Source organism: Glycine soja, chromosome 16 (assembly GCF_004193775.1).
Source record: "Glycine soja cultivar W05 chromosome 16, ASM419377v2, whole genome shotgun sequence".
In the NCBI taxonomy this organism is placed as follows: Eukaryota; Viridiplantae; Streptophyta; class Magnoliopsida; order Fabales; family Fabaceae; genus Glycine; species Glycine soja.
Genome location: NC_041017.1, coordinates 21,128,112 through 21,152,652, shown reverse-complemented (window position 1 = coordinate 21,152,652; position 24,541 = coordinate 21,128,112). Strand labels below are relative to the sequence as shown.

The 24,541-nt window shown below is 33.3% G+C and overlaps 2 protein-coding genes across 5 annotated transcripts; one reads left to right on the top strand and one right to left on the bottom strand.

Moving 5' to 3' along the window:
* Positions 1 to 1,699: 1,699 nt before the first annotated feature.
* LOC114390116 (cyclin-dependent kinase F-4-like) lies at positions 1,700 to 9,432 on the top strand. Of its 2 annotated transcripts, none has more exons than XM_028350797.1 (19): positions 1,700 to 1,855; positions 2,736 to 2,996; positions 3,066 to 3,117; positions 3,213 to 3,799; positions 3,891 to 3,969; positions 4,045 to 4,113; positions 4,204 to 4,293; positions 4,377 to 4,515; positions 4,827 to 4,929; positions 5,031 to 5,083; positions 5,235 to 5,301; positions 6,171 to 6,279; positions 6,531 to 6,596; positions 6,702 to 6,770; positions 6,895 to 6,955; positions 7,049 to 7,165; positions 7,935 to 7,966; positions 8,296 to 8,371; positions 8,848 to 9,432. In XM_028350797.1, the coding sequence occupies exons 4-19, from the start codon at positions 3,792 to 3,794 to the stop codon at positions 9,063 to 9,065; spliced, it is 1,356 nt and encodes a 451-aa protein (XP_028206598.1). In that variant the 5' UTR covers positions 1,700 to 1,855; positions 2,736 to 2,996; positions 3,066 to 3,117; positions 3,213 to 3,791; the 3' UTR covers positions 9,066 to 9,432. The 2 variants fall into 2 exon arrangements, with proteins under 2 accessions (XP_028206598.1, XP_028206599.1); XM_028350798.1 differs by having other exon boundaries at positions 1,738 to 1,855; positions 2,717 to 2,996.
* A 2,100-nt stretch (positions 9,433 to 11,532) lies between these two features.
* On the bottom strand, positions 11,533 to 20,002 carry LOC114389389 (protein BREVIS RADIX-like). Of its 3 annotated transcripts, none has more exons than XM_028350053.1 (6): positions 19,785 to 20,002; positions 17,854 to 17,998; positions 13,857 to 14,254; positions 13,410 to 13,539; positions 12,776 to 13,107; positions 11,533 to 12,095 (listed from the first exon to the last, which is right to left on the bottom strand). In XM_028350053.1, exons 2-6 carry the CDS (start codon positions 17,962 to 17,964, stop codon positions 12,017 to 12,019), a joined length of 1,050 nt encoding a protein of 349 aa, XP_028205854.1. In that variant the 5' UTR covers positions 17,965 to 17,998; positions 19,785 to 20,002; the 3' UTR covers positions 11,533 to 12,016. The 3 variants fall into 3 exon arrangements, with proteins under 3 accessions (XP_028205854.1, XP_028205855.1, XP_028205856.1); XM_028350054.1 differs by lacking the exon at positions 19,785 to 20,002 and adding an exon at positions 18,218 to 18,721; XM_028350055.1 differs by lacking the exons at positions 17,854 to 17,998; positions 19,785 to 20,002 and adding an exon at positions 15,418 to 15,739.
* Positions 20,003 to 24,541: the final 4,539 nt, after the last annotated feature.

Here is a 24,541-nt window from a genome sequence, read left to right as displayed (position 1 = left end):
TCCCCATGCTCACAGTACGTGTGCTTGATTCCTGATATAAAGAAAATAGTTTTTTATCAGCACACACATGAACATTAGCCCCAGAGTCTATAAACCAACCATATGAGTTAAAAACACAATTTAACTCAGGGCTAGTGACATGGTATCTGTCAGATGGGGAATCAGAGGCAGCACTGGTGGTAACAACATTAGCCTGAGGTTTAGGGGAAGACGTAGGCTGGTGATGACATTGAAAACAATTCTTAGCCAAATGATTAGCTCGCCCACAAACAAAGCAAAAAATTTCATTCCCCGAATTTTTATCCTTAGACTTATTGTTGTTATTAAAAGCATTGTTCTTATTTTTAGAAAAAGAAGCTTTCTACAAAATTTATTTTTGTTAAACCCATGCCTTTTGAAGGATTTAGAGAAAGGTTTGCTAGAGCTCTCAACAAGATAGGCCTTAGAGTGAGAATTAGATTTTTGCAAGTGTTTTTGAGATGAACGGTGTTTTATCCTCAATGTGGAGACAGATAAGCAAATCATCAAAGGTGAAACCTTCATGTTTATGTTTCAGGCTTTGAGCAAAATCAGTCCACGAAGAAGGCAATTTTGAAATCATGAAAGCCACAAGCATGATGTCAGGCAAAACAATTCCTTTTAATTTCATGTCATAAACAATGTTTTCAAATTCATGGATCTGATCTGAAATAGATTTTTCATCAATCATTTGAAACTCAATCATTTTTTCACAAGAGTATTGACTTAAACCTTTTTCAGCAGATCCATATTTCAATTCAAGTGCTTCACAAGAGTTTTGAACACGCATGCTCTTGCTCTCAAAAAATAAATTTTTTTATGGGAAAAGAAAGAGACAATATTTTGGGAGAAAGAAATCAACATTGCTATGTATCTTTTAGAAAAAAGAGGAAAGAGATATATATAGGCACATATCACCTTGTGCAACAAAATAAGATATGACTGTTGGAAATATGACTGTTGGAGAAATCAACCTATAATTGTCAAAACAAACGTAATAAACTAGTTGACTCATTAAAACAAAATCTTAAGAAAATTTAAAATAAATATTTTTTTATAAAATAGAATTAATATAAGTAATATATATTTATAAATTTTAAATTATAACACAAATATTTACCAACAATTAATATAAGTAATATATATTTATAAATTTTAAATTATAACACAAATATTTACCAACAAAATATACAATCCTGCTTTGTTAAATAATATTCTCGATATTTCATTTCTCCTCTCTCTTAATATTTCACGTATTATCTTTCCACCTAATTATTTGTTTTCTCTGTGTCATTTCAAGCTATCACCCTTCTATCTTTATTTGTATATTTGACATTTGATTTAATCTTTATTTATTTCACGTATTATTTTTTTTATATTTTTATCTTTGTTTTCTATCTCTAAATTAAATTTAAATATTTTTTTAAATATTAATAATTTAAAAAATTTATACAAGAATTTTAAATTTAAAAATATAATTTATTTATACATTTAACGATATTTATTTATTATAAATTTTAATTAGAATTTTATTATAATTTAAACATTTAAAAATATTTTTTTTTCAAAAAACATTTATCTTATTACATGTTAAAATATCTAAAATAATAAATATTGAAGTGTACTTTACTCAGAGAAATATTGGGAGTTTGGTGATGCGATAGATAGAGAGAAGGAAAAATACAAAATAAAGAGAGAAAGAGGGTAGGAAATATAGGAAATATTGGCTTTATTGGATTTGCTGTCTCAGAGAGAGAGTGAGAGAGAGAGAGAGGGAAACTCTGGATTCCACCTCTTCCCGTCCTTCGTGACGGTCCTCTTCCTTCGACCTCTTCAGGTTTTTCCTCTCTTCTTCCTTTTTCTCTTCCTTCGTTTCAGATCCGATCCGATCTCATTTGCAATCTTGTCTCTTTCGATTCCGTTATTATCATATTGCACTTCGTTGAGCATTCTTGAATTTTACGAGAGATGTTTTTTTTAATTCAAAATCCCTATTTATTGATTGTGGAATGGTTGTCGTTTCATGATTTGGGATTTGATTTCGCTGTTGTAGGATTTTTGCAAAGGAGGTTGGGATTGGTTTTCTTGATGTTCTTTAATTAAGGGTTAATTAGGGTTTGGATTCGAGATTGGTTTTTTTTATTTTTTTATTGTGCTTCTGACCGAGTCTGAATGTTATTATTAGATGTTTTCAACTTCAATGCTGTGTACGGAATTTAATGGGCGCTTTGTTTGTTTAGTGAATTGGCGCACGATGAACCATCTGGTTTATTGAGTTATGACTTGATTCGAATGGTACTGATTGTTCTTTCCTTTGCGTTCTTCTTGCGCTGGTTGTAGGATTTTGCCGAGAATGTGATTCGTTTTAGGGATTCATTGGATTGGATTTTGATGTTTTTCTTTAACTTTATGTTGGGATATTAGTTAAAGATTGGAGATGGGTTTGTCTTTGAGGTGGAATCAAACGCTTTATTCTCTGTCCTATGTGAACAATTTTTAAATTTTGAGGCTCTTTGTGGAATTTTGTGTGCAATTTTTACTTGGTGAATTGGCGTGTGGTGATGTCTGGAATCTAGCTTTGTAGATGTGTCTATATTTTTTTAATTATACATTTTAACATTAATATCAATTTTAGACATGCAAATTAGTGCATTATGCATTCTAGATTATTATTATTATTATTCTAATCAGAGGTTAGGCATATTTTCCTTTTGTAGGGTGATCAGGCTTTGAATCTTAAGGTTCTTGTTATATTTTTTGAGACATGGAAAGAATTTGTTTCTTGCCAAGTTGCTTCCAGAATTGGTTGCTTTCATTCCAAGAAGTGCTTGACCGCAGATTCTTCATCTTTGGAGATTATCTTCTGGTTTCCTTTGTTAATTGCACCTAGTTTTCTGTTCTACTTTAAGGATCAGCACAGTGCACTTAATGCTTGTTTCTTCTGAGACTAGTGCTGCATCTTTAGGGAACATATACAAGTAAGAAGTTATTTGTCTTTGGCGAAAACCTATAAAAGTGTTGTTTCTTAACAAGTGTTCCTTTGACAGTGCATTCCTGACCCAACATCAAGTTGAAACATCTGAAAAATCCGCTTCTGGGGTAAGAGATCCATCAGGGAATAGTGGAACACTTGAATACGCCTTCAACTGTTTTAACTTACTAAAGTTTAACTCAACCTTTTCTTTGTTTTACAGGGATGAAGTATATAAATTGATGTGTGAATTTTGGATGCTGCCTGCTTCTCAATTATTAGATAAGAGATTGCGTTAAAACAGTGCAGACAGTACTTATTGGCCATCATTGTGTTGTTGCTTCTTATGGATATTGGTGGTGACAAAATATTATTTACCAGAAAATTCTGAAACAATCTATGTATATTAGATGAAGTGGATATTATTGAAGTCCTCAAGTCTTGGGTCATTATGAATTTAGCTGAAGATTGATGTTGCTTTGATCAATCATTTTTGGTTGGAGCTGGGAATTGTTAGTATGTTCTCCAGGACTTGTTTGATTCTACCACATGCATCCTGCTACCACTACGAAGCTGTGGATCTATTAATCAATAAGGCTCTGCTGCGCTTACATCAGAAAGTTTATGTTTCTTAGTTTATTGCCATGACAGAAAATTGACAGTGGAATTTGCTGGACCATATAATATCTGTTAACATTTTCTACCCATTTCTTGGCATCATCTGCTAGAGATAAATGCCATCTATCTTTTGTTTGTTTGCAATTGCTTTTTGAATAAGAGCTGCATTGGGTTCTGTGGGAAAATGGAGAGGTGAGTATTTGTTGCAGAAGCCTGAAGTTACTATACCCCTCTTTTTTACTGTCAAATATCTTTAAGGTTTTTCTTCCTTCCGTGAACACAGGTACAAGTTAATTAAGGAAGTTGGTGATGGAACATTTGGGAGTGTTTGGAGAGCCATTAATAAGCAAAGTGGTGAAGTTGTAAGTATGTTTAGAGTAGAATGATACGCGAAGTTACATTGTGTGTGTTTTCTCTAATTTGTCCTAATATTACAGGTTGCAATCAAGAAAATGAAAAAGAAATATTACTCTTGGGAGGAGTGTGTAAACCTGAGAGAAGTCAAGGTGTTGCATCCTTTTCAGCATTCCTTGGCCTTATTTTTCACATTTTATTTGCTTCTGCATATATTTATTCTCTAATTTCTACTATGGCAGTCATTACGGAAAATGAATCATGCAAATATTGTGAAGCTGAAGGAAGTTATACGAGAATGTGACACTCTGTGCCTTGTTTTTGAGTACATGGTGAGTGTCTGGATTTTGTGGCATATTGGTGGCCTATGTAAAACCTAATACTAACTGTTTTAAGTCAATTTTGGGTAATGCAGGAATACAACCTGTATCAACTTGTGAAAAACAGGGAAAAGCTGTTTTCTGAAAATGAAGTTAGAAATTGGTGTTTTCAAGTTTTCCAAGGTTTAGCTTACATGCACCAGCGTGGATACTTTCATCGTGATCTTAAGCCTGGTACTTGTTTATAATTGTGCATTTGTGTTTAGGGTTTATGATGAAAATAGTTGGGTTTCACTTGTATTATATAACATAGAATGTATATACTATATAATATAATATAATGTTGCTAGAATTTTATTCTCTTATTGATAAAGTTTTCCATTTTGTTATCTATTTCGAAACATATATTTTGAATGCAGTTTGCTGGATAATTGAATTGAAATATCACGAGACAAATTCAGATTAGATATCTGGTCTATTGCACATTTCTCTTACTCTGCTGCAAAATTTTGCTGTTTTGACATGAGGTATGATTTGTTTTGCAGAAAACTTGCTGGTCACCAAGGGTGTCATCAAGATTGCTGATTTTGGCCTAGCCCGGGAGATCAGTTCACAACCACCATATACTGAGTATGTCTCCACACGGTGGTATGTTTGTCAACTCAATACTTTATTATTATTGTAAATGTATAATGCACTATGTTATATGTATTTAATTTAATAAATAATGTGTCATGACCTCTGATTAGGTATCGTGCTCCTGAAGTCCTGCTTCAGTCCCATCTATATAGCTCTAAAGTTGGTGAGCATCTGATGTTGAATAATTTTCATTTATGGTGACTTATGTTTTCCAAAAGATTATGGTCTAGAGTCTAGACAATGCATTCCTTGTAGTGATGAATTGATGACAAGTGTTGAGTACTGTACATTTATCTTTTTTGTTTCATCTGCAGATATGTGGGCAATGGGTGCTATAATGGCTGAGTTGTTCACTCTGCGTCCTCTATTCCCTGGTTCCAGGTAATAACTTCTCTCCACTTAACTTCCCATATGATTGTATTTTAGTTAGATAAAACCAATAAATCTTGATTAAGGAATTCACAAATCTTTGATTCCTGGGTTCATTCTTGTTGGAAAGTCCACCTTATCTGCGTTCACCCCTAGCCCACCTTAGTTGTGGTGGTAGCTGTGGGCAAAGAGGGGTGTGTTGAAGTCCAACATTGTGGCGGGTAGCTGTAGGCAAAAGCAGGCGTGTTGAAGTCCCACATTGACTAGAGATAATGCCAAAATACAATATATAAGTGGGGGGGGGGGGGGGGGGTTGTGTTAAACTCAAATCCACATCCTAGATGGTATCAGAGCATATCCTAGATCCATTAGTGGGCCCCTTGTATTTATCATGCTCTAGGCAGGTAGCCTTGAGCATGAGGGGGAGTGTTGGAATGCCAACCTTAATTGTGGTCACCCTTGGCCCACCTTAGTTATGGTGGCTAGCTGTGGGCAAAGAGGGGTGTGTTGAAGTCCCAGAATTGTGGCATGTAGCTGTGGGCAAAAGGAGGTGTTTTTTTTTTTTGATGAGGTGTGTTTAGGGCAAAAGGAGCTGTGTTTAAGTCCCCACATTGGCTAAAGATGATAGTCCCAAGATAGAGTATATAAGTGGGGAGCAATCCTCATCTTACAAGCCAGCTTTGTAGGGTTGAGTTAGGCCTTAAACCGACGATTCTAACAACTCTGAATAAGTTACCAGGCCACGTATATGATTGAATACTATTTTGCAAATTATTTTGTTGCAAATTGTAGTCACTATTATTTTGCAAATAAAAGTGGTCTACAGCATCCTGTTAAGTGACCAGGCTGGAAATTAACGTGTTCCATGGCTGTACATGCAGTGAAGCAGATGAGATCTACAAAATATGCAGTGTGATAGGTAGTCCAACCACTGAATCTTGGGCAGATGGACTCAAACTTGCCAGGGATATCAACTATCAGTTTCCACAGGTTAGGTTTTCTTAACTCGGGTGTTGTTTTTTATAGTCAACTTTGGGGTAGGCGAGCTAGCTACTATGCAAGGTGTGGAATTTGAAGTAATTTAAAACATTCTATTTTATTTGTTTAAACTTGGGTGCTTGATAATATCAGAGTCTTATATTTAGTCTTTTTAGCCCCTTGTATTGTTGTCTATTGATATTATGTATATTAAGACGGGCACTATCTTCTGTTGAATACTTCCTTTTATTTAAATTCTGCAGCTTGCTAGTGTACATCTCTCTACACTGATCCCATCCAGAAGTGATGATGCAATCAGCCTTGTGACAGTAAGTAGTTTTACTTTTTTTACTTAACAGTTTACTCTTGTTCCCCTTTTTTCAACTAATAGAATGTTACGTGTTCATTTTTCTGTTTGAATTCTTTTTTTGTAGTCACTTTGTTCATGGGATCCCTGCAAGAGACCAACAGCAGCAGAGGCTCTTCAACATCCTTTCTTTCAGGTTTGTCTTTTAACTGATCCATACTTGGGATCAGGTTTTTAAAATTTTCTTTATCATTTAATCACAACTATATTTTTCTTTATACAAGTAGATTTTTAATGTTTATGATTTTTAATTTGTTCAGAGTTGCTTTTACATCCCTCCATCCCTTCGCACCAGAGCTGTAACCAGAACTCCACCATCTGGTTTGTAACTTGATTTATTTATATTGTTTTTATAAGAAATGACCTATGGTTCCACTGGAGGGGATTCTAAACTAGTTGTCTTTTTTGTCGCAGCTGGGACCAGGGGATCACTGGATCGGCAGGGCCTCAAGAGATACTCTGGTGCTTTGCCTAATACAAAAATCACCAACAATTTTAGTTCCCCGAAATTACAAGCTTCTATAGCTTCAGGTGATATAATTGGTTTCAGCCATCTGTAGGTTAAATGCATGCTGCATATTTTTTATTCTGGCATCTGTAGATCTGAGTCATATTATTCATTTATGGTTAGAAATATCTGTTGGTGTTTAAGCTGGGAAAGTTTCTTATCAGATATTAATACATTGTTTAAATTTAAATTGCTACTTGTATCTCAATGATGGAAGCAAAGTAACAACCATCAATAGCCTATGGATCAAACATCTCATAATATCATATTGTAAATTTCTATAGATGAACTGTCTAAATCTAAATCTTTAATGGTCTGGCCTATGGCTTTTATTGGTCTCCCTCTATAATTATTGGACTATTCTATGTTGTATCTACTCGTTAGTGGAGATTTTACCATCTTTTAGTTACATAATAGGTGCTTAATCCCAACTTGCTTTCCAATGCTATTTCTAATCCTGTCTTGTCTGTGTGTCCACTCATCTATGATATTTATCTCTTTGATGTGGAGTTGTTTTTTTTTTTTTTTTTATTGGTGGGTTTTTACTACCTAGCATTCAGTCCTCTGTACAACATTGCAAGTCATACTGTGTGGTAAAATTTTTCCTTAAACTTGAGTGATACATTTCTATCACACGACACCTAGATGCATTTCTCCATTTTATTCATTTTCTTGAAATTCTATTCTCCCTATTTCCCAATCATTTGTGATATACCCAAAATATTTGGACTTGTGATGTGTGGTATGGTATGTGAACAGAACATGATACTCATTCATTTATAAACATTACAGGTGTGCAAAGGAAGCTGGATATGGCAAATGAGGTGAGTTGTTCTGGATTTCTACTTTTGTCCTTTTTCCATTTTGCTTACTAACCCACCCCCCACCCACCCACCCACCCATGCCTTCTTTTTACTCATTTGAGTATCTGTTGCCCTCCCATGCCTTCTTTTTACTCATTGAGTATCTGTTGCCCACCCATGCTTCTTTTTACTCGTTGAATATCTGGTGCCAGACATTAAGAAAAATTCACGATCTCACTCAATAGAGTAGCTTCTTTTTGGTTTTACTGTGCTGGACTGATATGTACTTCACGCATCAATTATTTCTTTTCTCTAATTTTGTTGTGATGATATTTCTGTTTCTTATGAAGGATGGAATTAAGAGCAAGAAATCATTGAAGACTACTCAACAATCAAAATATCGATTACCAGGAAAAGGCAGCCCAAGTAAGCACTTTTGTCCAATATTTTTTGGCACTCATTTCATGGGAGGATTAAAAAAAAACAGAACTTAAATATTTATATGGGTCCTATAATAACCACTGTCATTTAAGCCAATTATTAGGCATCATTACATAAAGTCATTATTCATTCCCTAGGAGAAGACAGGCATGTCTCTCTATATATTTTAAATAAAAATAAAATAAAAGGAGAAAGGTTTAGAAATTTAAAAAAAGTAAGGACAAGAAGTAACTAACTAAAAAGTAGTGGGGGAGGTTGTTAAAAAAAAAGAATTAACTGATGAAGGGTAAAACTGTCAAGAAAATGTGTATATACCAAATGGGGTAATTCCCATCATTAATAGTTATAGATGATAAATGTTTAACTGGTCCCTGAAGCAGTTATGTATTTATATAGTTGAAGATGTGTTGGAGGCTTTCAATAATCTAGCAATAAGGTTAAAGGTTATGTTTGTTTGGCAGCTTCTATAAACAAGGGGAGGACTGCTCGTGGGGTTTCAGAAACAGCTGAGAAGTTGGCTAATATGTCGATTGGTACTCGAAGACAATCCTTAGGACAAACCCGTCCGCCTCCCATGAAGGCTGGAGTCAATTGGATTTCTGAATCTGGAAATTTCATGCTCAGGTCCGGACAACAAATTCCATCTGAAAGAAGTTTGACAAGAAAAGTTGCCGGGTGAGATGATGAGAAGTATTTGCTGACTTTGGAGATTCTTTGATGATCAATATTTTTAAGTCTTCTAATGATGATATTGGGTTTGCACCTCTGTCCCTGATGCGTTTGGTGATGATTTTTGTTTCTATTACGGGTTTGATATGTTTTTTTTGGGGAGATACTGTCAGTTTTACATTTGGCTAAAGTTGTGCGGATGCGTCTGTCTCATAAGAAGGTTTTCATTTATGTGGAGTGCTCAACAGGTTGTAATGACACAATAAAGGGGAAATGTCATGTTTTTAATTCGAACTTTGCCACCCTTGCAGAGTAATTACTTTAGTACTCCTTACTATTGTTTAATGTATTATACTAATTGTGAAATATTTAATTAATGTAAATAGTTTTATATTTTGACTAAAATATTCATTCGTTAATTAATTAATAGAGAGAAGTATTAATAAAAGAAAAAAGATGATTAGTGAAAGAGAGGTGATTTGAGACTAACGAGAATACAGAGTAAGCAAAAAAAAAAAAAAATCTTGTCAGATTTTAAATTTCTAAACCAGTAAAAGATTTTAAAGAAATTAAGTAACAATACTTTGGAAACGGAAAGCCTTGGTGGATAAAGTCATGACTTCCTTTAGCATGGGGAGCTTAACTGCTCAGTTTCCTATTGAAGTCTTTTTTTAAAAAATAAAATAAAAAATGAGAAAATTATTTTAAAAACTAGAATTTTTTTTTCAGTTTTAAAATTAGAAGTTAGAATGTTTTTAAGTTATTATAGTTTTTTATTTTGAAATTTCCATTACTTATGTCTTGTATACTGTTTAATTTTTTCTCCCACTAGTATTTAGGATTTACTTTTTGAAAATATTTCATAGTAGTTTTTAAAAAACTACAAATAAAAACAAAGTTAAATTGATCCGCAGACTCCTATACCTTTACAAAAATTTCATTTACGTTCTTAATTTTTTTCTTCTTTTAATTGGGTCTTGAACTTTTGTCTTTATGAAAAATTAATCATAGATATCTAGTTAGAGATGCAAACAATAGATTGATGCTTCTAGAATTTTCTAACCACTTTCAATCAAATTGTGAGAGTTTTTTTTATATACTTGTATATTTATAATTTGGAGGATATATTATATGAAAACGACAATCTCACATGAAAATGAAAAATATTAACTCCAACATTTAGACTAAGATAAAAAGTTAAGATTAAAATATTTTAAATTCAAGTTAAAATCATATTTAACTATAAAATCTTTAAAAGATTTATCAAATACAAAATTAAATATCTTAATTATCTAATTTATGTCAAAATTGTCATCACAATCATCACCATCACCACCACCGACGATGTCAACAATCATGTTGAGATGGTGACAGTAATGATCATGGTGATTATATGTTTGAGATATTTTAGGACGTTATAGATTAAATTTTTAAGATAGTTAATTTTTTATTTGGTATATCTTATGAAAATTTTATGATTAAATGAAAATTTAATTTAAATTTAAAATGTTTTAATCTTGACCTTTCATTTTAATATGATGGTTGAGATTAATCATTCTCATTCTTGCTTAAAATGATTCTCATATGATATATGTCCTACTATTTATACATAAATGATGATTAGAAATACATTTATTACTTTCCAGATTTCAATCCATATTAATTTTATTCACAATTTGTCAAAGTCTGCAAGGGTGGCATGTTAGTCTCTGAAAGTTTTCTCTGTTGGCGGTCCTTCTGAGAACTAATTTGCTAGCTATACACAATCTTTTTAGGGACTAAATTACCTATATATAGCTTGGGACTAATTTGCCAAAATAATTGAATGAGACAAAAGGACTAATGTGTTCAACTAAGAAAATTTTGAAGGACTATTTTGTCTGTAAAAATCTTTTAAGAACCATGTCAGTGTTTATAATTTTCAAGGACAAAATTGAGAGTTTACTCTTTATTATATTAAGAGATAAGAATAAAAAACGCAGTTCGTTATTTTATTGTTTTTGCTATGTTCTTTTACTATCATTTGTTTCGTTTTGCAAGGACTTAATTTTGGATCAGGCCTCAAGGTAAACCTGTGTGGAGTTAAACACAGTAAGTTTACAAGTTGATTTTAACTTATGTAATAAACTCAATTTTGTTCTTTTTCTAAGGCATTTATGAAAAAAGTTTATCCAAACAAAACTAAATACTAGAATATCTTTAGTTAAAGGAAATACCAAACTACTCCGTCATGGAGGTTGCCGAGAGAAAAGAACTCAGTGCAATCCATTATGACTGCATTCACTATTAAGTCGTAATTATCTTTTGGTAACGGCAAGCAGTCCTTTCAATTTCTTGGGGTGCTAGATTACTAGCATAACAGTATCACTTTCTCTAAAAAGCTTAGTTGAATGAGAGTCTAGAATCATGCAATAGTAAATATCAGTGTTTGTGTTTCTCTTAAATTACTTTAATCTCACGTCAAAAAAAGGCAGTCATTGGTAAGGAGCTACTACACAATTCCACTTGGGAGATAATAAAAAAAATAAACAAATGGTAATGAATCAATGTAACAGCAACTATGATGACAAAAAAGAAAAGTATCCCTTAAAATGAAAAGAAAGCAAGGCTATGAAGGAAAATTTAGGAGGATAAAAAAAATATATGTGATGATATGTAATAATAAAGATTAGACCTCCCAATCCAATGGCGACTGATCCTTGGCAAAAATGAATGGAGTCACCACAAAACTATTAAATCCCTGATTTGCACACTATCTTGTATGTGACAGTGTCAATTTAACACCAGAGACCATAACCGATGGTGGGAAAAGTCCAGCTTTTTTTTTTTTTTTTTCTGTATAGGAACTGACTCCACTCCTTAATCTGGAGTCATACCATTACATTCTCTAGGAAACAAAATTTTGGGGATTCCACCAGTTTAGGAGATCCAATTTTTGTTAGGAAAATTTGACTTCGAAGTTCAAAGATATTGAGCTTGGATTCTCTCTCTGTTCTCTTCCCACCAAGTTTTTGCATTCACCTCCCCAAATCTTTCCCGGCTGCAAACAGAAGAGTTGAGAAAGTGTTAATTCAAAATCTAATAAGCATATAAAGTCTAAACAAATATTAGTTGAGAAAGTGTTCATTCAAAACCTAATACTTAAGCATCTAAAGTCTAAACAAAGTCTTCTTAGTCTTTTGTAATCTGTACGCCCTTCAAAATGGGTGATAACCCATCCAGAATTTTCCTCATATTTTTCAAGAAGAATTAACTATTAAAGTTGAATTTTTAAGGAACTTTGTATATATTTGTGCCAGAACACCAGGATGGGATGAATAAATCTTGATTATACAATGTTGCAGAGATGCTAAATCTTGATTACACAATGATGCATAGATGCTAAGAATTGTTTTACTTAAAGTTCCTGCTAAGGGCATTGGTTAAGGATCAATAAATAGAAAGATTTTATAGAAAGATTGCATTAGAAATCAAGCAAGAGTGTATTGTTACAATCAATAAAAAAAACTTTCTACCTTTGATATCTTAACATGTATCCTTAGTGTGTTGGTTCCCATTTTCCTTTACTTAAATATATCTTGACATATAGTTAAGATTAGTTCTTTTCATCTCTCATTTCTTGTGTATATTTCATCATAATACATGTTCCTAAGATAGAATCATTTCCCTGAGAAGAAAAAGCAATAAGAAACATGTTCTTGAAGATGCAATGTATAGTACCTGAATCTGACACGTCTAAGCTCCCTAGTTCCATCAGCTAACTGCCTGATTGTAATGTAAACTCCAGGCTCGTCTTGTTCTACCCATTCTGTCTCCATTTCACTGGCATTGCTGATAGAAGGCTCATCTCTAGAAGCAGTGGTATCCCTTGCTGGTTCCATAGATGGCCCTGCATGGTATTGGCCACTGCCTCCACCGTGATCCAACGGTTCGGACGGGTAATATCCTCTGCTCCCAGAGGGCTTATAGTGACTCCTCGGCGTCCAATCCTTGTTTGAGGCCATGGGGCTTTCCCTTGCAGATGTCAATCTTGAGTAAGAAGAATCTCTTTGCTGTTCAAACAAATTATACAGGTTAATCTTGAATAAAATATAGTCTTGTGAAAAATGAATCAAGAGTTGTCTTCTTTCTAAATACATAGGAAACATATCAAGTGAGAAGATCGACAATGTGAAAGGAGTAACCTTAACCATACAATCTTACATGAATGATCAAAATTGTGTTGCTTAAAGATAATCTAGACCATTGTATAGTGAAAATTAGTCTTATAAAAATGCTCTCACATGATAAGATATAATGGAAGGGTGACATGATGCAAAACATAATATTGATGAAAAGAAATGTAGATCATTACCTCATCCTCAGACCTTGGAGGAGTGTTAAGAGCTTGTTTATTAAATCTCTGGACGTTGTAAAGTTCCATGATTCTGTCGTAATTCTCACCCCACCATCTTTGAGCTTGCCATTTATTAAACATCTCTCGGCTTCAAATTCAAATGCTAAGTATTGTCAGTCTTTGCTCCTACAGGATAATTAAGTTCTCAAAAACTAAAAATCCCATATGCTTTGTTTAATATTTATATTAAGGCCTAAAGGTACACATTGTTTTCATAACTTAAATTCCACATTTCAGCTAAATCTTTTGATCTATTCAGTATATTGCCAAACAAGCATATCATCATTGGTTCATTAATTATTTCTTTAGGGACCATCATAAATATCTTTTAGTAGAAAACATTTTTTGCACTAAACTTGTAACTGAAAATCAGTGGTGAATTATTAGTTGTTATAACTATTATACCTGAAGCGAATTCTCTTAAGATCATTTCCTCCGTTAGGAAGAGACACAAAGGTAATGTGAACCCCTGGCTCCACCTGTGCCATCCACTCCTTAGGCTCATCCTCATCCTCTAAGACTACATCACAAACTGATGATGAGTCACGTCCTCTCGGGGTGCGGTCACCGCCATATGCCCCAGCAAATCTAGGGTCAGATCTTCCACCAGGGTAGTGAGAGGTTGTGAAGTCCCATGCAGGGGTTGAACTTGAGCTTGCACCTCCAATATAAGGGTATGGAACCCCTTCTGAGATGGTATCAAAATCTGGATATGGCCTATGTCCTTTTTTGTAGCTACTGGACCCTGTGCATGGTTTGCATTGCTTGTATGCACCTGAAAACTTCAGTGCCATATCCTTTATCTGCATATCAACATCAATGCATTAGAGGCTTCAATCATTTGATTTCAAAGAATATAAAATAAACAAATGAGCCTTTTTCTTCTACAAATTATTGATAAAAAATCAAAGGGTAAATTACACTTGTTTCAACACTTTCCCAACTTATCCTCCTATGCTTTATTTTGGATCACTAACACTTACTAAAATTTGGGTTAAGGTGAACCATGAGGATATATAAGATTGATTTTTGATTGTTGAGAAGAGAGCTTACGGGTGAAGGGAAAAGCCGGAAGGGAGAGATCACATGTTCAAATTCATCCTATTTTTAATAAAACTAACAAACTAATATTTACCGATTAAAAAAAACGTCAACAATAGATTAACCCACTCTTTAAAGTTTAGTGATACTTTAAACAAAAGTATTCGGGACATAAATTAAAAAAAGTGTGAAATTACAAAAATGGATTATAATTTATCCTAATAACAATCTTTTTCACTGATTTATATATATTCAAAAGACAACTTCGGTTGAGATGAGAACCTTAATTAGTAAGTTATTTACATATGAGGAATAAGAAAACTGTAATGGATATAGTACAACAAAAACACTTCATGGCAAAAATATGGAATTATATCACAAATGTTATTTCTAAAAGGCATACTTGAAAGAGTAACTATATTGGGTCAACACCTAACACAAGTAGCTCTCCTTTTACAGTTCATATAACTTAAACTGTTATATACTTATATTCTTTTTTAAATTGGGATTGTAGAATAACTAATAATATATTCTGTGTCCAAGTGGATTTCGGTCACTTACGGACACAATTAGTATTTAGTACTCTCTAGTGGGGAGTGGGTGCAATTTAAAATTCTGTTTTTATAACTTAACAGTGTGTTAAGGCTTTCAAAACACCTGAGTGGCATCTTGCTTTATCCCCTACTCATATTGCTTTGATACTTTCCTTTTATCTTGAATATGATATGATTGTATAAAATATGATGCACTAGATGGAAAAGAGAAAAGTATAGATTGAGAACTAGTTCTCTACTTTCTAGAAGAAGCAAATACAAATTGTCCATGATTAAAAAAACCATTTTTTTATTGGTATTGGACCAAAAATGAAACAAAAGAGGGAGGAAAAGCCATAATTAAAGTTCTAAAATAATTTAGAAATACGCACATTGAACATTGGCAGAGAGTATAACAGAAGGGTGTTCGTCAAATGGCACAGAAGGAAGGAGAATGATGGAAACCATATGTGCAAGTTTCTGAAGAATAAGTTAAAAGTAAATTTGGATGAAACTGAATGGATGCTAAGGTTTCAGTCTTGGGTCATTTTCAAAGAAAAACCTTTACAGCTGGAGTGGTGGAGAGTGTGTTAGGGTTGAGGATACAAGTGGATGACAAAATCCATGTTGTGAAAGACCCTTATAGGAATCTTACATGTAAGCTACCATGAACTATGCCACCACTAATGGAAAACATTTCCTAATTAAAGAAAATTCTTTTGATTTCTTACCAGTTGTTTTTTTTTTTTGTTGTCAAAATGTTCACTTAATTTAGAGATAGTTGGTTCAAAATAGTTGGTGTGAAGAGTTGAGTGTCCAGCTTAAATTGCATTAATAACATTGACTTACATGGAAGAATACAAAGAGCACAAAAATGAAGGTTACTCATACACACAAGCAAACATTAAGAGAATCATGTCTTGGGGTCTAAAAGTAAATATTAAAAAATATATATATATCAATATGCTTTTCTTTTTCTTCCATAAAAACAATCAAGAGCCGGCCATCACTTATTTAGATTTTTGCTTCTTTTTTTTTCTGCATTGGTAATAATAGAAAACTTTTGAAAAACATTGGATCGACAAGAATTCAAGGATGGGCCACACCAGGGATAGGAATATGGCAGACCCTTCTGTGATAGGAATCTTTTCTCATCATCAACTCAAATGCTCAATATGGAACATGTTCCCACTATTGCCATTCTCATTACGCATTTAGAATAATTGACTAAGACATTTTTGCTTTTCTTTTGAAATAACAATGCAGGGAAACCAAGTTACTAAGATTTTGGATAAAAACGAATAATTAATTAATACTATATTATGGAAGTAATAAATTAGCTTTTCATATTTAAAATCTCATGAAAATTACCATAACACTACACCATTACTCCAATTTAGGTTGCTTGGCAGTATTCTTTATGATTTTTCTAAATTTCAAAAGAACAAATTACACCCACAATCCTTGAATTCTTTTCAAATTACATATAATATCACTTTTTTTTATTCTTATACTAATTCTCTTTATGTTTAAAAATATTACACCGAGACTTCTTTTATATATATATATATATATATTACATTAACACCACCTAGAAGAAGGAAGGTGATTATAATGACTAAAAAGCAAGGAGTGTTTGTATAATTTCCCAAAACCTAGTGGTGACTATTGTAATTTATTCATTAAAAAATAAGTTATATAATGCCAATCTAAAAGTGCCATTTGTTAATTGTCAAAACCCGGCAAGTTGTTAGATACTAGAAAGTAACGAGACATGAGCGGAATCGTGTAAAATATATTGAATCCAATGATATTTGCATGATCATAAATTCTAAACCACAGAGCAGTACCTTGCTCCTCTCATTTTCAATTACAAGTGTCTAATTAAGGTTTTTGATTGGTTAATTATGAACCCATGTTGCACCTCCACAGGTTAGCAAAATGGCAACACCACATGCCCACAAGCTCTTAAATAAACAAATATAAAATAGACCAATAGCAAAAGCAAAAGGAGTCCAAATCAGAACAGAACAAAACAAATCAAAACTACGTCGTCCAAAACCAAGCGTGTCTTAACTTGTTGCCACTTGGTTGATTTTTTTTTCAAAAATATCTTCTTATTAAATTAACAAATAAAAAATTATATTAGATTAGAAATTTAATTTCTATATAGTGCCATATTGTCAACTAATTAAAAATTATGTTGGTGTGACTTTTAAACTTTTAAGGTAAATATTGTTAAAATTATCAAATTTACCAAAGAATATATGATTGAAAAAATTGTATACGCTATTTACTCTAGAAGAAAAATAGGCATTTTTTAAAATCGTATTAGTGTGTGTCTTGTTGCACGTCTTCCATGTGCGTATGACAGATTTTTCATGTCAAAATTTTGAAAAACTTCAAAATTAAGGAGGATCAAATTTGACGCAACGAGAACTCAAACACACATTTAAAAATTCATGAAATTATATATGTAGGTATAACTTTTAAGCTTTTTAGGTAAGTATTATCAAAATTAACAAACTTACCAAAAGAATAACGTATGATTGAAAAAATTGTGTATACTATTTACTCTAAAATAAGAGTAGACCCTCTAAAAAAAAAGAGTAGACATTTATCAGAATCATAAGTACTCATAAGAATAAAAAAAATATATAAAGTATTCATATAAAATTATATATATGATACTCCAATATTGGTCCCCCATCATGAGTGTACCCAAAGGGGTGAAGATTTTGTGTGTTTGCAATTTTCACCAAGATGGAAAAAGAAGATAGAAAAGCAAAGATTGTGGGTGAAAGAAGAGAGAGAGAGTGGTGAAGAACCTGCGTGGTCAGGCTTTTGACGGCTTCTTTTGTACTCGGCGTGCCACTCTCACGAGATCCTCCTTCTTCATCCTTATCATCCGTCTTCGTACACGCTATGCACGTAAACATCTTTCTTTTTTACTTACTCCTTATAATGTAAAAGCTGCACAACAAATCAACCATATTTAAATTAACGTCAAAGGATTAAACAAAGTTTCAACAACAACAATAATAATTGTTTTAGATGGACTGGGAAAGGAGAGGAAAAAAGCCGTGAATTCAAATTAGTTTAACTGATAAAAACTAATATTGGTCTTTAAAAAAAATGAATTGGGATGAAGTGCCACGTGGAATGGTAATAAAGGACATAATTGGTACTAACATGTTTGAGGCAATCACTTTCACTGAATGGAACAGAGGAATGCCTATCAGTCTCAAGCAAGGCCAATGAAAGCACCAAATTGAAAAATCAAGACCCAATTGCACCAACAAGTGAGGATGCAAAAAAACAACAACAAAAAAATTGAATGCAAAATGAAAAAGGAAAAGGGAATTTTGCAGTTTTGCTGGTCTAACAAATGATATCTTTCGTGGGGGAAACAGAATGGTCGTATGGAGCAAAAGAGAGAAAAAGGAAAAGCGGTGTCTTGAGAGAACGAGACTCGGGATCAGAGCAAGATCGAAAGGGATCTCAAAATCTCAAAAGAAGAAAAAATAAATAAAAATTGGGTCCATAATTAAAAGTAGAGAAAGAAGAAAACAAAATGGGGCAAGGAATGGCTTACTACTACTATCTGCTTTGCTTTATCGCACACATATTCGAAAAAAAAAAAGACCCAAAGTGTCTCCATGCTGAAGTTTCTGACACACCCCTTATTCCCTTGAAATAAACCCATTAATAAAAAATGCAAAAGCATTTTTCACACCTAAAAAAAACTAACAAATAAGTTGGTATGAATAAAAATTAGGTTTGATTTCTTTAAGAATGTTCTCGTGTTGGAACTTAATTGGTATAAATAAGATTATTATAATAAAATAAAGAAAAAGTAATAAATATAAAATGTAAAAATAAGTACAATTGAGATATAAATGAATTAGAAAAAAGAAGACTGAAATATTCTTTCGATTCTCTCTTAATCTTTTGTGCAAATCACATCAATCCTCGTTCTACGAGGTACACCCGAAAACCAAAAGCGGCTGACTGACCTGAAGAGAGAGAAGCAAAAAAAACAGAATGGGTTTGAATGAGGAATCAATGTTTGTCGGAGGGTGAGAAGAGAGGCAAATGGACAATGAAAGAGAATGAATGAATGAAGGGTAGAAGCATAGAATTGGAGAAAAGAAAAGAAAAAAAGAGAAGAGAATTGTGCATTGATTGAGTATATAATTATTCCAGCTTTACTGCAAAAAGCAGAATTAATTAAATAGAGTCATTACTATTCGAAAACGACTTAGCAAGCAAACTCTCAACTGCTTCTCCTTCTTTTGTCTTCACCACAACATCTCTCGCCGATGCTTCAACCTCAACATCATCATCCACAACTAGGCACACGTTCATGTGTCGAACTCGAACCTCTTCTTGGTCATCGTAACATTGGTGTCGAGTATTAATTAATAAGGGTTGTATCAATGATTAATCTAAAGAATTTGACTAATCATTCTTAATAAAGTATTTTCATCTATAAGATTAAAATCCGAAACTGAACTAACTCAATTTTATCAGGATCAGCATGTGTGTGTGGTGGGGTTAATTATATTAAAATCCCTTCGTATTAATACCTGTCAACGAAAATAAATGCGGAACGTTTGGGACCTGAAACGCATTTTTAATGCCCGGGATGATAGCAATGTGCTAGAGATACACAGCTAATAATAGTAATAATAAAACGCATTAATTTGCCCTAGCACACTGCAAAAAATAAATTCAAATAAAAGGGATAAAAACTTGCCTTATATACAACGGTGGATATTTCAGTCTTTCACTTTCTTCCTTTTTTTTTTTTTTCTTGCTTGCTTTCTTCGTTTCAGCCTTTTATTTTTCGACCTCCAAACAGAGAAGAAGAAGTGGCAGTGACGATGAACGATGAATCGGCGTTGTTGCTATTTTGGCGAAAAAATCGGGTACGAGGATTTGGATTCGATGTCCTAAAAATCGGAAGATCATAGAAGTAGAGGGAAGACAAAGGCTGAGGTTGTCGTATTTATATGGAGAGGGAGGGGTTAACGGCGTCAGTGGGGGACGTTAGTTTTGACGGAAAATGTTTGGGGAGAGTATGGAAGCCGTTAGTGAGGAATTTTGTTTTTGTCTTTTTACAGCAGAAACGATGGTCGAGGGCGTAGAAGACATGAGGGCCCACATGTCCATGCTGATGCAATGCCACAACACTGAGGGATCCTTAACGTGCTTATGTAGCATGACACGTGGCGGGTTTTGATTGGCTGTGATGTAATTGGAAGGGGTTAAAAGGGTGGGATTTGGTCTTACTGTTTCAATCGCAAAAATAAAAATTTGCTCATATTGGATAACAGAGTTGGGAACTATCCCATCGGGGCTTTCGTGTCCTTGGTTAAGTCTTAATGATAAGGTGAAAATTGGAATACTCAAGATCATAATTGAGGACTTTACGCAAATTAAAATCATGAGAAATAATTGAAATTTGAAAATAAGGTTTAGTAAACTATTGTGTCCTCTTTAAGTTTTGAAAATAAGGTTTACTCGTTACATTATTGAAAAATCATGTTTCTTAAAAAATCCTAATGTTCTTTTCTTCTAAGTGTGAGAGATTTTGTTTGTGAGAATTTTTTAGAGTGCAAGTTTCGTCGATGATGAAATTTGCAACTAGAATACATAACAAATGTAGATCAATTGCAATGCATGAAAGACTTGCACCCCATTGCATTATGCAAAGTCATGTACAAGATTCTTGCTGGTAAATCGACTTAAAGGAGTCATTGATAAATGTGTTTCTGAAGAACAATTAACATTTATGCCATGAAGGTCAATAATTGATAATGCTCTAGTGGCATGAGAAATTATGCACTACTTGAAGTGAAAAAGGAAGGGTAACAAAGGTGATGGGACTCTTAAGATTGATATCATAAGGCTTATGATCATATTGATTGGGGATATCTTCAATCCGTGATGCTTAAACTTGAATTTCATGTTACTTTTTTTAATTAGATTATGTTGTATGTCTCATGTGTTCAAATCTTTATCTCTATCTATGATGATCTTGTTGGACCTATAACCTCTTAAACGGGTCTTTGCTAAGGTGGCCTCTTTCTCCATATTTTTTTTATTATCTATAGAAGGTTTGACTACTTTGATGAAAGATGCTGAGAGAAAATGAGAGCTTCATGGTGTTAAATTTATCGTGGGGCTCCTATCATATATATATATATATATATACTATCATATATGATAGGAGCCCATATATATTTGTAGATGATAGCTTCCTATTTTTTCGATCTCAACTTAATGAGGCTCAAGTGAATAAGCATATCCTTGATGATTATGCATACGCTTCTGGTCAGTTAATTAATTTGTACAAATTAGAAGTTACTTATAGGAACAATGTTGACTTGACTTTGGAATCTTTGCTTGCATCAACTCTTGGGGTCAATGAAAGTTCTGGATGAGGTAAACATTTGGGTTTTCCATTTGTTATTGGGAGGACTAAAAAAGCTATTTTCAGCTTTATAAAAGATTGAGTTTGGAAAAAAAATAGAATTCTTGGAAGGGTAAGATGCTTTCTATGGCGGATATGGAGGTTCTTTTAAAATCATTTATACAAGCTATCCCTATTGCATAAGCATGTTTCAAATTCCATACTCTATTGGTGATGAATTACAAAGGATGGTGATTTCTTATTAGTGGGGCGATAATATAAGAGATTCCAAAGGTGTTAGATGGTTAGGGTGGGATAAATTATGCATCTTGAAGGAGAATGAGGGTATGAGGTTTACAAGTCTTGATGCCTTTAACTTGGTCATGTTAGGAAAACAAGGGCGGAGGCTTATTTCTCTACCTGATGCTTTTCTAAATATTACCTTGGTGGGGATATTAAGGGTGTTGCTCTTGGACACAACCCATCTTTCATGTGGCCAAGCTTATCGATAACTGCAAAATTTGAGTTTAATTGATAGTCAATTTAGGCTAAGAATGATTAGAATTCCTTCACCTTACTATTGTTTTTAATGAAATAACGAAGAATTTAATATCATTATAATTTTTTACCAGTAGAATTCAAAAGAAAAAGATTTCAAGTGCTTCGAAGGAAAATTGATGCAAAAACTTGAAGAAAAAACCTTGAAGAAAAAAGTTGAAGATTGGGACAGCTCGCTTAGCACACAAGATAGGCCAAAGCATCTCCTCACTTAGTGGTCAACTCACGCTTAGTGCGAAAAAGGCCTACGAGAAAGTCCAAAGGCAAGCTTAGCGCGAATCTCGCGCTAAGCATGTGATCACTGTCATACTTACTAAGCCCAGAAGGCCCGCTCAGCACAAGGTCGCATGAATTTTAAGCTATCTTAGGCCTATAAAAGGAGTAGGAAGCGAAGGAAAAAATACACTGAAACTTAGAGCTCTCTAATGAATACATCCCAAGCCTAGTATCTCTAATAGGAGAAACCCTCCTTCTCTAGCCATTCTTTCCTTCCTTTCTTTTATCCATCCCTTTCCTTCTTCTATCCACATTAGTCCCTAAAGTATACAACTTTTCATGGCATTGAGAGACTAAACCCCCATTGTTGAGAGCCCAATAGCCAATGCCCTTGTACTGTAATCTTTTTTTACTATCTATTAAATGCAATGACAATTTTTATTGTTTCTTTCGTGCGCTTTATTGTTATTGTTATGGTATGATCATCCATGCATCTGTTTAGGATTTAAGCATTGGGAAATGTTTAATTTCTAAAGAATTGGGAATTGACATCTAAACAAAACAAATCATGTTAGGGATAGAGTGATATTATTTAGCCTATGCATACATCTCTAAATTTTATGTAATTTACTATTTTATCTCTGGAAAGGGATTTGGAAGAGAGAATAAATAAATTAGTCTCTTCATCATGAGGGATCACGGTTGAGTATCTTAGTAGATATGGGTGGATATTGAAACGATATTAAATAAAGAAACACCTTAATATTGCATCAAGGGTAGTTAGTCATGCTAGACTCCAACATATTTTAAATTTTGAATTTACCTTTAAGCATTCAAACACATTATTATCATCTTTATCTTCTATCTTTATCGTCTTTTACTTTAAATATTTGTCTTATCTTTTATTTCTCTTTATCTTCTATTTTAAATTTCTTATCTCTTGCTTGTAAGTTGAGTTTACAACAATCTAAGTACAAACAAAGTTCCTGTGGATTCGATATTTAAACTTTCGTTTTAACTTAACTACTTATGACAAATTGGTATACTTTCCAATAAGTTAACACTTATTGTCTTCTCATGTAGTATTGAAAGAGGGCTTTAGAAGAAGATTGGCAAATGGGGAACATATTAACAGTTATGATGAGGCTTGGTTGAGGAAAGATGTAGAAGCATACATTTCAAACCCTATACACGACATGTTGAGGAGTTTGAAGGTGTTTGATATTATTAATCATTTGGACTCAAGCTAGAACTCTGAAGTTATCAATCAATTGTTTTCACAACAAAATGTCGAAGCTATCTTATGGACCCCTCTATAGCCAAATGTTATTAAAGACAAGTAGATTTGGGCAAAGACTACAAATGGCATTTATTCTATTAAAAATTCCTATCATCTCATTATGCATAAGTTTATGAACTATGACAAATTGAAGGTAGATGGTGATTGGCACCTTATATGAAATATGAAGATTCCCCCCAAGAGTGAAGACGTTGTTGTGGCGTGCCAGAAAAGAATGTCTACCCACATGATCGAGTCTAAGGAGACGAAGTGTGGACTATTTTTCCACTTTCCCTTTGTGACTGCAACATAGAATCCACTTGCCATATTTTCTTTCCATGTCTAGTCAAATTTTGATGTTGGGACATTCTTAATATGAGGCAAACTATTGATGATCTTTCAGTTCAAGGAAGCTCTTTTGCGGAGATAATTTTTAGTTTCATGAAATATTTAAACCCATAGTCTCAACTTCATGTGGCTATGTTGATTTGGAGTATATGGCAGAGTAGACATGATAAGTTATAGGAAGGAAAGTCATGTTGAGATATATTAGTCATCCATAGAGGAGGCATTTTTTTAACACGACTAGTTAAATTCAAAGAGTGCTAATGTAGCTTCAAAATCATCTTCTCATTAGTGACCATTATGATTTGTCACTACCAACTTCAGGTATTTTGCAATGTAAACTATTGTGTCCTCTTTAATTTTTAAAAATAAGAAACCTACTTCAATTAATTGAATAGTATGTATAAATTGTTATAAAAAAAGTTATATCTAAACTTATTTTGTATAGATAAAAAAAGTTGTGTAATTTTACAAAATTTCATAAATAATTAATGTATTTTACTCCTTACATTATTGAAAAATTATGCTTCTTAAAAAAACTTGATGTTGCAACTAGAATTCGTTACAAATGTAGACCAATTGCAATGCATGAAGGACTTGCACCCCATTGCATTATGCAAAGTCATGTACAAGATTCTTGCGAAGGTCTTGGCAAACTGACTTAGAGGAGTCATTGATAAATGTGTTTCTGAAGAACAAT

Excerpts from the sequence above, each read along its gene's own strand:
- LOC114389389 (XM_028350053.1), bottom strand. The coding sequence starts at position 17,964 with ATGTTTACGTGCATAGCGTGTACGAAGACGGATGATAAGGATGAAGAA. Across the intron at positions 13,540-13,856 it reads CTTAAGAGAATTCGCTTCAG|CCGAGAGATGTTTAATAAAT; the intron begins GTATAATAGTTA and ends TTGAATTTGAAG. Across the intron at positions 12,096-12,775 it reads CTTAGACGTGTCAGATTCAG|CCGGGAAAGATTTGGGGAGG; the intron begins GTACTATACATT and ends TTCTGTTTGCAG.
- LOC114390116 (XM_028350797.1), top strand. Across the intron at positions 7,166-7,934 it reads ACAAGCTTCTATAGCTTCAG|GTGTGCAAAGGAAGCTGGAT; the intron begins GTGATATAATTG and ends TAAACATTACAG. Across the intron at positions 8,372-8,847 it reads ACCAGGAAAAGGCAGCCCAA|CTTCTATAAACAAGGGGAGG; the intron begins GTAAGCACTTTT and ends TTTGTTTGGCAG.